This window comes from Hyperolius riggenbachi, chromosome 3 (assembly GCF_040937935.1).
Source record: "Hyperolius riggenbachi isolate aHypRig1 chromosome 3, aHypRig1.pri, whole genome shotgun sequence".
Lineage (NCBI taxonomy): Eukaryota > Metazoa > Chordata > Amphibia > Anura > Hyperoliidae > Hyperolius > Hyperolius riggenbachi.
The window spans coordinates 473,767,915-473,783,794 of record NC_090648.1 but is presented as its reverse complement, the minus strand read 5'-3'; the positions used below and the strand labels follow the sequence as shown (position 1 = coordinate 473,783,794).

The following is a 15,880-nucleotide window of genomic DNA, read 5'->3' as shown; positions in this document are numbered from 1 at the left end:
CGCCCCATAGTGAGCTCCTGGCCTTAGCAAGGTACAAAGAGTGGCGGGAGCAGACCATAATGTTACTCTACACTACATCCTAAAAACATTCTGGTAAGTGAATTGGTTTGCCACCACCCCTGAAAAAAATGTCCTTAGATGATGTTAGGGAAACGGCTTTCTATGCTGTAGGGGTTGGTGATGTCAGCACGACAGGGTGGTGAACCCGGGCATGCCGGGCAGCAGGGATGGTCGGAAATGCCAATTTCTGATTCCCAGGTAAATCTGCATTCCGCCATTCCCAATTACCGATTCCGCTTTCCTCTACCAATTTCCGCATTCCGATGCGGAATTTCCGCCGGAAGTCGTGGAAATTCCGCCCGACTTTAACATCGATTTTCTCAAAAACTATAAGATCATTTTGAAAACTTTTTTTTGCTTCTTGTTCACAAGATTCTGTTTAATAAACCCTGAAAATTTGGTGTTTCTAGAACTTACGGGGGCTTTGCTATTAACCGCTAAAGTCAGCGGATTTTTACTGTAATGTAAAATGCAGAAAATAGGCAGATGCAGATTTTCTGCATTTTACATTACAGTAAAAATCCGCCGACTTTAGCGGTTAATAGCAAAGCCCCCTTAAGTCCTAGAAACACCAAATTTTCTTGTGAACAAGATGCAAAAAAAAGTTTTCAAAAAGACCTTATAGTTTTTGAGAAAATGGATGTTAAAATCGGCGAAAATGTCCACGATTTCCGGCAGAAATCCGCCTACCGCATTTGCATTACTGATTTCCACATTCTGAATTTCGGAAATTGCATTTCCATGGAATCCGAATGAGTATCCCTACCGGGCAGAGGAAGGGGAGGAACAGGTGATAGCTGGGCACAGAACGGGGGCAGCCAGCACATGTGGTACATTTCGGCAGGCAAAGTGACACATTTCTGTTTGCCTCAGGATTTGCGGGTTTGGCCGAGGGGCGGAGTTTAGGGTGCCAGAATTTCAGTGTCTATAGGCTCCTGAGATGTAAATCCGACCCTGTAGACACCAAATGCTGAAATTCAGTGTAAATTCAGACAAGCAAATGTCTCATAAACCTAATTAACATCAGCAGTCATTTTGTTATATTTACCAAATTGTCCTTGAGGCCTAGTAGCTCTAGTCTAGAAAGTGACAATCTGAGATTTAGACCATCACTCTATTGTTCTGCACTTTCTTCCAGTTCTATAATGCTACGTTTATAAAAGAGTTAACAGATATGGTTCCCTGGCGGTTTGTCGTTGAAAAGCACAGAACAGAAGCACTGTATATAATATACCCTAAAATGACCATCAGGAGCCTAATTAACTTGAACAAAAAAGCAGTGAATCGTTAGTTCATCCCTGGTGCGTTATTTTTACTTTTCAGGTACTCCCTGTTGTCACATAGCATTATGTCAAAAGGGTTAAAACCAAAGGTATTAAACAACTCAGTGGCATAGCTACGAAGCTCTGGGCCCCTGTGCAAGTTTTACATGGACCCCAAGCACTCTATACATAACAAATGATACGAGGCACCAAAACCTGCCAAGGACAACCACAGTGTCAGAGGTACAAGAATGGAATGGGGAACAGTTAATGATTACTACTATTCAAAGCATCTATAGAAGTGATTATTACCAGCACAGGACCAATAGAGAGTTAATACTGCCGGTGAGGGAGGGTCCCTCTGGCCCAAGGTCGCAACCTCTGCAGCCCCTATTGCTACACCACTGAAAAAACTGTGTTTAAGGTCCTAGTTCCCCCGCCTGGATTTTTAATTGTTGGTGAAGGTTAATTAAGTTTTATATTTGATGCAGCCATTCCGGATAAATTCCCTTTGGAAAATTCAATCACATGACCCAGAGAACCGAGCACAAATAATAGAGTTGTAAGTGGGAGTTCTCCTCAGCACAGTGTCATCATGTGACCACTCCCACCTGTGGGCCAGGTCAGCTCTGTGTTCACAGGAAAAGACTTGTGTGTACTTAGAGCTCGCAAAAACGACCAATGAAAAGGTTAGAAGCAGTTGTACCCCTTCTGCTCATGGGATTCATAACATCTCCTATGACATACCCCTAATTAGAAAGGGGGTGGGCCAAGAAAATTTGTGGACCATGAAAAAACAAGGGAGACAAAATACCAGGAGCCAATAGTGAGATACTGTATATTAGAACATAAGGATAAAAGTGGTAAAGAGAGTCTCTCCCGAATTTCAGGAGTTCCCACCCCTGTTGAGGCTTACAAGGGTCCTCAACGATTGCATGCCTGGTAGTTTAGTAGGTCCCAGGGACAAGACCTACGCTACCAATACAACCTCCCAACAGAGGCGTAATCAGTAACAATTGATATATGGAGGTATCCAAATACTTATAAAATAATTAAATACTGTTTAAAAAGAAGTAGTATAGTTGGCTTACCTCTTCCATGAATTTCAAAACCAGCAATATAACTTGGTTGAGATTCAAGAGTTTATTGCACAAAGTAAGTAGGATCAGACATTTCGCAGGCATTTCCGACTTCATCAGGTCAATAATTACTATCTTTGGCGTCTCAGGGTGAGGGTCCCGAGTCTAACTTTCACTGGCCAAAGGAACCTGTGTGGTTACTACTGACCTGATGAAGCGAGAAATGCCCGTGAAACGCGTTGTCTAACCCTACTTTGTGCAATAAACTCTATAATCTCAACCAAGTTACATTGGCTATTGAATGTTATTTTGTCTTTCTCTTTACTCTCCTCTTTAAAACAAAATGTGGCCTTTTGTTACTTAAAGAGGAACTTCAGCCTAAACAAACATACTGGTCCATATGCAATTCACTTTTTCTCCTGAGTTTTTCTCCTAGGTGATATTTTCACAACTTGTAAATAAAATGCCTTTTACACAACCAGCAAGCAAAAAAATACTCAAAATAAATTAGACAGTTCTTTTCACCTACTTTGCAGTACTTTTTCCATTGCAAAGTTCTAACAAGTTAAATTAAATTGAAAATTAAAAATTATCTCCTAGGAGAAAACTCAGGAGAAAAAGTGAATTGCATATGGCCCGTTGTCATTAAGTTACATTAGTTATGTTAATTAAAATAGATAGGTAATATAATCTCTTACCCACCCTGTTTTAAAAGAACAGGCAAATGTTTGATTTCATGAGGGCAGCCATCTTTTTGGTTGAAAGGAGATGACAGCAAGCATGAGACACAGTTCCAACTGTCCTGTGTGATGATCACCCCTCCCAGTTGCTAGGCAACGTGAATAACAACATAGGAAATCCCATCATGCTTTGCACAGCATCGGGGGGAAAAAAGCCCGGGCAGTTTTCTTTGATGGGTGGAGCTTAGCTAAAAATGCAGCTAAAAATGATGCTTTGGTAGAAAAACAAAGTTCTGATGCTTTGAAACTGTTAAAGAAACACCAAGCCTTTTCAGTTTTGCTGAGTAGATTTTTAGTCCGGAGGTTCACTTTAACTTTTGTCAAGTATACGATGTATGCATATATTTCTTTGTGCCATTATAAAAAGATTTAAAAACAAAACTCAAATTTTTAACTATTTTATACATTTTTTGGTGCCACTGTCTATCAACTGATACCCCTGATTAGACGGATTCCCGGTCTCCTGAACAGTAGGATATTGCTTTCTTACAATTCTTTTCAGTTAGCTAGCAGAAGCAAAAATAATTGTGCAGTGCGATCCCCTCCTTCCAATAAATTAAGACTTCTTGATTTATTTTTTTTCTCACTTACAGGAAAATATATGCTTGTTCCCAACCGGGAATATTTCTTTGCCAAGAAAAAGGCAAAATAATAAGGAACGGAGCTTACATCCTGAGTGTCCGCTACCTAAATTACGCATGTTTTCCACTTCTGCTTTTGTCATTGAAGAATATATTAGGAAAATCTCCAGTATAAGAGTGGTGAATATCACATGACTGCATGACAATGAACGGCCACGATATTCCTGCAGCGTAAACAGCCTCAATGCCGTCCAACTGACACTAAGAGACACGTGAAGCCAATTTATATCGCTGGCAATGTCACACACGGCCTATTATTAGATAGGACTCCGCGTACCTGTGAGTTAGATTTATGTCCGCTGTCCTATTCCACGTCTTATCTTGCCCACACCCGGGGGTGATTACAGAAGGAACTAACAACTGATAGTTTTTCTGTGCAGGCTTTGAAAAATAAAAAACAATTGCTTGGAAAAGAATGGGAATGATTAAAGGACCACTATCATGAAAAAAGTAGGCAGTTAAAATCTGACAGAACCAACAGGTTTTGGGCCAGTCCATCTCCTCATGGGGAATTCTCAGGGTTTTCTTTGTTTTCAACAGCATTTCCTGAACAGCAGTTGCAAAGTCTAACTGCCAAAATAGCGTGCAAGTGATTAGGGAGGCTGGCTGGTATCTTACTATTTTGCCCCCTACCCCATGAGATGGACTGGCCCAAAACCTGTCAGTTCTGTCAGATTTTAACTGCCTACTTTTTTTGCGATGTTAAGCCTTACACGATACAACCCAATCAATTGATTTTCCCATTTTTTCGATAAGAACTATAGATTGTATAAGAAATTGAAAATGATCTTTAGAGAAAAAAATTATTTTCAGTTTTTTTTGGATGGAACTGGAAGGGATCACTGTAACAAGAAACTGGTGAACTTCTGAGAGGAACTGACGGTGAGATAAGTATGTAATATTCATTTGCAGATACGTCATGTGTTTATTTTAAATAATTTTACTCGCTTCAGGTTCCTTTTAAAGAGAACCAGAGATAATGCACCCTCATGTATTTTACCTTATAAATCAGTGGGAACATGACAGTAAACATCTGCTCTTTGTTTCATTGTTCTCTGTTTAATTTGCCTGTTATCACCTCTGATAAGAATCCCGACTGAGCAGTCAGCTGGCTTTGCTACAGAATGATTATAGCTGAGACTGTGTTCTTTGGTGTCTTTTCAAGTCCAAGCCTGCCCCCTGCTGGCTCTGCTCAGGAATCATTATAGCTGAGTCATTATAGCAAAGCCAGACTCAATGCTCAGTCCGGGATTCTTATCTCAGCTAGATAACAGACACTTTTAGCAGTGAGGCTGAAACAGAGCAGAGTAAATGTTTTCTCTAATGTTCCCGCTGATTTCTATGGTAAAATACATGAGGGTGCTTCGTCTCTGGTTCCCTTTAAGGATAACCCCGCTTTCAAAATAAAAAGGGACATGCAGTATATACAACCAAACAGTGGATGGCATCCCATAGCTGTGCTGATGACTCACAATAGTGACTGTAGCCTCAGGATCCCTGCCTCGCTTTTTTGTTTTGTGAACATAAGATGGCGCTCTACTGTACATGCGTGGCAGTACTGCACATGCCCGCCATTCATTTATAAACCCAGCCCACTCAAATTTTAGACCTGCTGCAATCAGGGTCGGTTCTTGCTACAACGGGACCCCAGCAAGATTACCTTGTGGGCCCCCTAACAGACCCTACCCCCCAACAGGCCTAACCCCCTTCTCTAAAGCGGCATTATGGGGCCCTTTATTGATGCCAAATTCCCCTCCCCCCCCCCCCCCCCGGACCCTGAACCCAGCAGCCAGCTCAGGGCCCTGGGGCAATTGACCAGGCTGCCCCTATGTTAGAGCCGGCTGAAATGGTAGCTGAATTTCCATAGAACACCGGCCCTGGCTGAAATCACAACCCGACCTACAGACAAACTCAAAGTGCACATGCGAAGTAGATGACAACTCATGTTTAGGCAGGGATCCCACTTGTGCTTTTTATGTGTGTTTACATACTCTGCAGCGAGCGCACTCTTATGCCTAATACACACGATGAGATTTTCTGGCAGATTTCTTGTCCGATCGTTTATTTCCAGCATGTCCAATTTGATTTCCGATAGATTTTCTATAGAAGTGAACAGAAAATCGATCGGACATGCTGGAAATAATCGATATGGCATGAAATCTGCCAGAAAATCTCATTGTGTGTATTAGGCATTACGGACATCCTATGAAATTTAGTAGGCTGATTACACTGTGGACTCCTGGACATCTACCCTCGCATGTAAGTGTACTGGATGACTTTACAGTATGGTTGAAAAAAAAAAACATCAGCACATCAAGTTCAGCCACACCAAAAAAAAACTGTCCTGAATACGCACATATCCCAGTTGATCCAGATTTTTAGCCTGCTTATTTTGCTGTTGAGTGCATATAAACAAACACAGCGACTCCACAGTGTTTCCAAAGACCTGATACTGAAGGTATCCTCCCCTTTGTTCATCCCTTCAGGACACTGCTGCAAGCCAGGTCCCCGGCACAAGTGGGACATAAGTCAAGTGTGATCGCTGGCAGCCTGTACAGGTACCCTTGCATCACCTAATAGGTCCTTCCAAATAGGGCTTTAGCCCAACTTTTATACACATGTCACAGTGTGTGCTCTTTTTCTCCTTCGTCTTTGCACACATATTTATAAGAACATTTCTCCCACAGTAAAATGCACTGTAAGTTACTTACTGCTATTGTGTTCCTGTTGATTACAACTGTTAGTAAAAATATGTTTTGGACTAGTATAAATCCTCAGGGGGGATTTTCAGTATTTTCTTTGTTCCTTACAAAAAAAAAAAATCACACTCACTGGAAAGGATCTATACAAAGATGTCAGTCAGCCTCCCTACCCACTTGCACACTATTATAACAGTTGGTCTGAGCAACTGTCATTCGGTAAGTGCTTTTGAAAATAAAGAAAACCCTGAGAATCCCACATGAGGACATGGACTAGTCCAAAAACATGTCAGATCTGTCAGATTTTTACAACCTCTTGTAAGTGACAGTAGGGCTGATTCAGAAAGCTTTTTAGTTAAATTATCTCACCTTACTTATAAACTCTCAATTTATCTCTACTAAATGACTTAACTCATGATTTATCTCTCATCTCTCCTTATTTGGCTTAACTCCTAATTTATCTCTCCTTGGCTCAAATATTCTGTTAACTTTTCTCCCACGTTTTCTCAAATGAGATATTTTCAAACCTTACCAATAAAATCCTTTTACAGGTCCCAGCAACCAAGAAATTACTAAAAAATAAGTTTGATATTACCTTTTTACCTACTTTTTATTTCTTTTTCAATTGCTAAGTGCTGAAAAGTTATATTTTTGATAAGATGAAAAGTTTTCTATAAAAAATAAAAATTAAAAAAAAACTCAGGAGAAAAGTTAGATAAGGGCCCTTATCTGTTTATCTCATGAATTATCACTCCCTATTTGTTTATCTCATATACTAGTTCTCCTTAAAGGACACCCGAAGCAAAAATAAATTAATGAAACAAATGATTGTATCTATCGTCCTTCTCCTAAGAATGACTTTTTAAGATATTCCACAGTTTTATTTTATATTTAAATCTACTTTTTTAGTTTTAACTGTTTTATTGTTTTTGCTCAATGACACATTCATTAAAGTATGCCAGAGCTAAAATCTATGAACTGTTGACCCTTTTTATCTCTTTCCTGCTCTCAGAAGCCATTTTCAGCTAGGAAAGTGTTTTATAGTTAGAATTTCTTATCAGTGAGGGTCACACTGTAGTCAGGACTGAGTCAGCCACTTACATACCTGATATTTAACTCTTTCAGGCAGAGAAGGAAAAAAAGGAACACAGCCTAGTTATTAGTGTGCTAGGCACTGTACATACACATGTCTATCTCATTATGTCACACGTCACTTCGGGTATCCTTTAACCATTTTAGCCCGCGGGGATTGTTCACCTTATGGACGAGAGGAATTTTCACCTGTCAGCGCTACTCCCTTTCATTCCCCAATAGCTTTATCAGTACTTATCACAGCAAAATGATCTATACCTTGTTTTTTCCGCCAGCAATTAGGCTTTCTTTGGGTGGTAAATTATGCTAAGAATTATTTTAATCTAACTGTATTATAATGGGAATAATAATAAAAAAATAAAAAAATGCATTATTTTTCAGTTTTCAGCCATTACAGTTTTAAAATAATTAATGCTACCATAACTAAAATCCACACATTTTATTTGGCCATTTGTCTTCGTTATTTAAATGTTAAAATTATACCCCTAGTTTAATGTATGGTGACAATATTTTATTTGAAAATAAAGGTGCACTTTTTCAGTTTTACATCCATCACTAATTTTTAGCCCAATATTTATTCATTTTATGTCCTCTTGACATAAATAACCATTTATTTTTATTCCCCAAAGTTAGTAGGTGTGTTATACTATTTGGCCACAAGATGTCCCTACTGAGCAAAAATCCCATTAGCGTACAATGTACGCTAATGGGGATACAATGTATCACTACATTGTAACCAGGGAAGTGACGTAGGCTTCCATCGGAAGCCTCCGATCACAGCAGCGGCGGGGAAGTTATGAATGGAAACATTGTTTCCATTCATAAATTTAACGATCGGGCGGCGGAAACCGGCGGAAATCGCGGCGAGAGATAGCGCGGCAGCTCCATTTACAGAATAAACACTGTTTTTGAACAAAAACAGTGTTTATTCTCGGCGGACATGCTCGGATTGGCACAGGGGACTTTTGTCCCCTGCAGCCAATCCCCTCTGCTAGCAGCAGCAGCGCGATCGCGGGCATCTGCCCGCACGATCGCCTGCAGACCACCCAAACTGCAGGGACGTGACTAGCGCGTCCCTGCGGCTCTAGCACTTGCCGCTGCGGACGTGAAGCTCACGTCCGCGCGGCTGAAAAGGTTAAGGTGCGTACACACCTTTGACCGATTGTCGCTCAAGGGGATCAGTTCCTGGGCCGGGCTGCACACATGCATGCCAGCTGTGTAGCTGATGACGCACTCTGCTGCTATGCAGGAGGATGATAGAGGGATGATGAGCGGTGCGTGAGTGACGTCATGCGGTGGGTGGGGGAACGGTGTAAAAAATGGCATCGGCGGGGGATTGCCATTGCTGGGAGTGAGTAAAACCACTGGGGGGGGGGGGGGGGGGGGCAATCACTCGAAGGTTGGGTGTCGGTTGCTGCCGTACACACACCTGTTTATCGACTGAGGTCGTTATCGGTCACCTCAACCGACTTAAAGTGGATCCAAATAAAAAATACAAGATTTCAGAAATAAAATCTATTTTCTAAATTATAATAATAAATAGCAGCCCTTTTTCAGCTGCATGATGACAAATCTAAAATATTTTACATTTATTGGAGGAACCCCTCCCTTCCTTTCAAATTGCCAGGATTTTTCCGTCAAACTGGTGGAGTAGATGGTGTCTGGCAATGGAGGAATTGCTAATGGCTGCCCCCAGTATAACCCTAGCTATGAAAAGAGAAGGGTGAAAAGCATGCACTGAAATGATCATGGTTTGAAGGAGTGTTTATTTATCTTTGTATGTGTCAGAGTGGTGCAACTAAATATTTTTAATTAAAAAAATGTTTGGTTTGGGTCCGCTTTAAAGAGAATCTGTAACGACAAAACGTCCCCTGGGGGGTACTCACCTCGGATGGGGGAAGCCTCAGGATCTTAATGAGGCTTCCCACGCCGTCTGCCTTCCCTCGGGGGTCTCGCTGTAGCCCTCCGTACAGCGGTGACGTAATATTTACCTTCCTGGCTCCTGCGCAGGCGCTCTGGCGGCTGTCGGCTCCGAAGGAGGCGGAAATACCCGATCGCCGTCGGGTCCGCTCTACTGCGCAGGCGCATATCTCCGGCGCCTGCGCAGTAGAGCGGACCAGACTGAGATCGGGTATTTCCGCCTCCTTCGGAGCGAAAGCAGCCACAGCGCCCCCGCTGGAGCCTGCAAAGGTAAATATTGAATTGAACAGTCGGGCCTGTCGCCGGCTGTTCGGAGGGCTGCAGCGAGACCTCCGTGGGACAGAGGACGGCGTGGGAAGCCTCATTAGGATCCTGAGGCTTCCCCCACCCGAGGTGAGTACCCCCCAGGGGACGTTTTTGATGTTACAGAGTCTCTTTAAGTCAAGCGTGTGTACGGGCCTTAAGTTAAGGAAGATTTGTGCATCAACCCCAGTGATGTAGGAAAAAAAAAGTAATTTACAGTGCATTTTGCTTTAGAAAAAAATGTACATTTTATACATACAAATTATTATGCATTTTTGAAATTTTTCGGACAATCCAACAGTAGTCGTTTAAACTGAATTCTTAGTTAAGTCTAAAGCTCTAAGAAAAGAAAATCAGGACACAAGGAAGAAGCAGAGACGTGTGCAGAAGTCACAGTGGTGCAGAAGTTTTTCTTTGAAATACCTATTAAACATTAGGTAAAACTAATCTAAAAAGACAAAGAAAGAATCCATAGTAAGTAAGACAACAGAACATGTCCAGTAGACAGCAGAAAAGCTGAGAGAGTTGAAGGATGGACAGAACGTGAGGGCTTCAAGAAGTCCAAGCAGAGAAAAGAAGGCAAAGAGTCAGTAAAGGACTATCCCTTTAAGTTGTCTGGTTTACTCTCCATGGTGAATGTCCTACAATGATTTTAAGGTTCATTTTCTTCACAGTATAAAGGCTTTATATATAATTACTCTTGGTATTGCCATAGCACCTCTAAATCTGTTATTTTAAAATGAATGCTATCATCATATATCATATACTGAAAGAAAAAAGTTAGGTTTAACATTATTATTTGTAATATGGAGAGGGTTTCCACACCTGAGACTCCAGTCCTACGTTTTTCGCAGAAAACGTTGGCCGAGGAGCTTGTATGACAGTTTTGTTTCGTGGAGATGACACTCTGATGTTTGTAAAGGGAACTGGAGACATCGGGGAGGTCTGGCTAGTTGGTGTAATTCTTCCGAAGTTGGTGGGTACATCGGATGCAGGAAGTGGAGACATCATAGAAGATGGTGATTGGACTGCCTGGAAATAGGAGGGGCTGTACACACTTGGAGAAGGTACCAAAGGTGAGGTTGGGCAGGAGGACTGTCTAGTGAAGCGATGCGATTCAGTCACCATGGGTTTGGGTGGAGGCGCTGCTTTGGGAAGTGAGCTCACAGGATCTTTGGTGGGTGAAAGTATGAAGAGTGAAGACTGGAGTTGATATGGCTGATGTTTTGATATGTCAAGTTCTTTTTGAGCTTGCACACTCTCTGAGGCAGTATTGGGTACTTGTGCAGTGGAGGGAAGCTTAGGAGACCTTTGGTGATTTTTGGGTAAGTGACTTAGTGGAGAGGGTGGGGTTCTTCCATTCATAGCAAACTTCCAAGAAGGAGGCAGTGACATAGTAGGAGAAGGTGTCCTTATAGAGTCAATAGATGCAGGAGACTCTACCACAAATCTTTCCATTCGGGACTGCCTTCTTGCAAAGAGTTCTGCACCTTTACCTTTGTCCTCTGTTAAGGCTTGGTGTATTGGTGTAGAAGGTGGCTTTGTCGTGAATCCAGGCGACTTAAGGCTGGACGACCAGTCAAGAACTGCTTCTGCACTATCTCTCTCTGTATGGTGTGTTGCAACAGGTGATGTAATACTTTGGAAGTTGGAAGCTTCTGCTCCAAGAATAAATGACTCATCCTCAACTGATAACTGTCCATGATCTTTATGCTTCCGACGTTCATCTGAGTTTTGCACCATTGACAGGAGTTCAGGATTTGGTGCTAACTTTGGCTTTTCAATGAAAGTGAACATAGATTTCTTAGGACCCCGACGAGCTGAAAGAGTGTCTAAGATTCCTGTTTTTGGTTGAGGGGTCAATCTAGTTTCTCCATGGTTGATTACCTGATGGACAGGAGTGATGTGCTGTGGTTCGATCGGATACAACGCAGAATAAGCAGGAGGAGAACAAACCCGGGAAACTGGAGGAGGACTTGATAGAGTCTCTGCATATGTAGGTGGTGGAGGGAGGTCAACAGGAGGATTTTTCTCTGTAGAAACATTTCTTTTAACAGGCAATTGGCCTCCGAATGGCTTAGCTGTCCTGTTAGCCACAGATGCTGGTTTGGACAGAGTGAGATGTACTTCACAGTACTGTTTGTTTGGGGTGCCATTTTGTTCCTTCATAACGGATGCTTCTATCTGCTGGCTATTTTCAATAACCAAACCATTTGTGTTAGCATTGGATACCACAAGTGTTTCCTTCAGATGTACACTTAAGGATCCTTGAGGGTCTTCTTCTGAAGCACTTGGAGAAGGTGCACGTTTATCTATAGGTGGGTAATCTGCATCTCTAACTTCATCTAACCACACGTCATCTGTTTCCCCTATGTTCCCAGGGTCGGGAGAGACCTCTTCCATGTTGCTTAAGCGTGATGGTCGTCCGATGCCAAAGTTAAATTCTCTTTTCATAGACTCTCTTGCACCATGATGGTTTTGGTTATTATCTAGGCTTTTTGAGGCCTGTAACTGGGCCTGTTTTGCAAGCTTCTGCTCCTCGAAGGCTTTAATTTTCTGACGGCGTCTGTGAAAAAGCTGAGCTCCTCTTGAGCAGCCTCCAGTTGGACTCAGCAGGGCAGAATTGCTGTCACTAAGAGACTGGGCTTCCCTTAACTCCTTCTCTGTGAGGCTGAGACTTTTCGGGGCAACTGTGGAAACAAGAAAAAACAGCTCTTAATTAAAATGGAATATTATATCATTATAGCTATTATGACATTAAAGTCTAATGAGTGCACTCAATGTTAGTGCAAATAGTCACTGTACTGATACTGATTTAAGAGCAGCGTCTAGTGATTTGCATACAGCTGCCAAAAAACTGTGTAGCAAGCAGGGAAGCTGACCAGCATCATTGTTCAAATCCTTTTTTAGGGAATATCTGTATAAAGAATAAAAGCTTTGCTGAGAATCCCCTATGAAGAGATGGACTAGTCTAAAACCTGTCACTTCTGTCAGATTTCTACTACCTACTGTAAGTGAGAGCAACATAGGAGAAAAGTAATTTATGGCTCATTTTACTCTGGAAAAAACGTACTTCTTATTTGTCTATGTTTGCACATATTTTAAATTCTAAAATTTTTCATCATAGTGCCCCTTTAATTACTATGATTTATAGAGGTCTTGTGACTAGGTAGATGCAGTTTAGGCACTAATTATATGTGAGTAGCCCCAGAACCTGCATAACTTAGACTTGTCAGTAAAATTGAAGGGATGATTTTGCGACCCTGGCCCAAAATATCATCTAGTTTTACAAGCAGAACCATTAGATTTAGAGTAAGAAAAAACTGTAAGCTGTGAACAGCACAAGGGAAGTTTAGACCTTTTCTAAGGATTTGTCTATAGCCTATATTACCCACTGGGTGGGATTGGGGGAGGAGACAGAGTAAAGGGGATGGATAATGAGTAAAGAAGTGAATGGATACTGTGAGTGGGATCTGGGGGTGTAGGGGAATGGATAATGTCCTTATGTCTGGGAGGGATTGGATTTACAAGATGGATGAAGGAAATGTGGCCTAGGAGGATGGCGGTGGCCTAGGGGCTGAAACAAACAGTGGAAATAGGACAGGGACCCATCACCACATCAGAGCTACTATAGAGCCCTATAATGTGTATTTATGGCCCTACTGAAGACCCCTTCCTTCTGCTTCTCCTCTACCTATAAAGGTGGAATGCTATACCACTTGCAAGTGCCATCATACTCCTTAGGATTTCTAGATTTAGAAAGGGGTGTGCCCCAGTCCCCCTCCAACCATCTTCGTACATAGAGGTCCAGGAACCAGGAAGTAGCGGCCTACTGGAGCCATGTCTACTGCTCTACAGCATTATTTACTCTTGAAAGCACTGGGGTGTGGACCTGTGACATTCTTGTATTTGGCCGATGAGAATTCATATTAAGGACTGCTAAAAATACAGTAAAACAAATAAGCACATGAATCATTTTGCGTGATTCTATCTACACAAATGTATTCACCTGTCCACAAGTATTCATAACTAGCCTATAAAACTAATAACTGATCAATGTTTAACCTCCTTCTCTGAACCTTTGCTATATATGCAACAATCTATAACCATGCTATAAAATCCAATGCCGTTTACTGCTGATAAGAGGCTAGCAACAGGGATAAACACGGCCAAAACACGCCTGTGACCACAGCCGAGGAGCGCACATCATCTGTCTTAAAGGCATATTTCTCAAGCATAGATCAGGAATGACGGGAATGACAGGTCAGACAAAACATCTATTCTACATCATATTTTCTCTGCTTTGTTTTTAGCCTCTGTGAGCCGAAACACCAAAGAGCTCTTATCAGACAGACATGAGCATGTTTACCCTTGTAGTCTTAATTTTTTACTGTGGCACATTCCTAGGTGCAGTGCAGAAGGATTCCCCTTCCCTGACACAGACATACCACATACCAGACGGAGGATAAAGATACTTATAATGTCCCTGCCAAAAAAACAACAAATACATAAAACAAAACAACAATAGAATAAAAGAAAAATACACACGCACAGAGCAAACTATATAGGCTGACTCCTAAGCGATGGGTTAGGTGGTAAAACTGTTCACATCCAAAGCCAAAACTTGTGTAACTCCCCAACAAAACTTTGATTGAAGGGTATAACCCCCCCCCCCCCCCCCCAAAGAGGACATTTAGCCCATCTGTGATCCCTACAATGAAGACAGAACTGCAAGTACGCTGCTGTGTGCATATACTCTGCTTTGATGTAAGCCCGACGAAGGCTGCAAGGCCGACAGCTTGCTTATTCTTATTCATTTTTTAGTTAGCCAATAAATGGTATCATCCTGATTTAAAACTTCTTGTTTGCACAGTAATTGTTTAATTCCAAGTCGATCATTTTTCCAGCAACATGCAATGTTATCATTTGGCTTCAGAAAAGTGTAAATATGCCTTGAAGCAACATTAGACCAGTCCTTTTATGTTTCGTATTCATTTTTTTTCTTTTCTGTGTGTAATGCTTTTTGTTTTCGGCCATTATCGTTTTAAAATAAAACGTTCTACTGTGGATAAAACCCATACATTTTATTTGCCCATATGTCCCTGTTATTGCAACATTTCCTAGTACAATGTTTGGCGCCAATATTTTGTTTGGAAATAAACGTGCATTCTTTCAGCTTTGCGTCCATCACTAAGCCCATAAATTAATAAAGTAACCGTCATATACCCTCTTGACATGCATATTAAAAAAGTTCAGTCCCATAGGTAACTATTTATGTATTTTTTTTTTATTATAATTTTCTTTTAATGCAAAAAAATTTATTTGGGTACTATGGGAGAGTGTGGGAGAGAAGAAGTTAATTTCAAATGTAAGTGAGCTCCACTGACGTCACTTGCTGTAACGCCGTCCACTTACAATACAGTGGGCAGCGTAGCAGGAAGTGACATCAGTGGATCGCACGCTGGAACACGGAAGAGGTGAGTGATCCCCGCCCGTGCCTCTTACAATAGCGGCGGCAACTTCACTTTTTAAAGCTGGAGGGGAGCGGAGGACGGGGGACCCAGGTGAGGGAGGCAGGGGGTCCGACCCCCTCCCCACCGCTAGGCCCAATACCCCCTTCCTGCCCGCTATCCCCTCCAGCTCGGATGGCCCCCCACACCCACGGACGGGCAGGTGCCGCCCCCCCCAGAAGTGCCGCCTGAGGCAAAAGTTTCACCCCGCCTCATGGGCGGACCGGCCCTGACTGTAGTTGAAGAATATGGAGGCTGCTATATGTATTTCCTGTTACACAATACCAGTTGCCTGGCTGCCCTGCTGATCTATTTGGCTGCAGTAGTGTCTGAATAACACCAGAAACAAGCAAGGAGCTAATCTTGTCAGATCTGACAACAACATTAGAAACACCTGATGTGCTGTATGCTTGTTTAGGGTCTATGGCTAAAAGTATTAGAGGCAGAGGATCAGCAGGACAGCCAGGCAACTGATATGTTTAAAAAGAAAATAAATATGACAGCCTCCATATCCCTTTCGTTACAATTTTCCTTTAACCGCTTTAGCATCAGCTACAGTATATCTCGGTCCTCT

At 42.0% G+C, this 15,880-nt stretch overlaps 1 protein-coding gene across 3 annotated transcripts in view; it reads right to left on the bottom strand.

The window, feature by feature from the left end:
• Positions 1-15,880, bottom strand: part of SYNPO (synaptopodin) — a 155,687-nt gene that overhangs the window by 12,937 nt on the left and 126,870 nt on the right. For 2 of the 3 annotated variants that reach the window (XM_068278081.1, XM_068278080.1), the window contains exon 3: positions 10,622-12,486. In XM_068278081.1, the coding sequence (XP_068134182.1) occupies positions 10,622-12,486 (1,865 nt within the window). Of the gene's footprint in view, positions 1-10,621; positions 12,487-15,880 lie in introns of those variants that run through there. The other variant, XR_011030578.1, reaches the window with a different exon arrangement.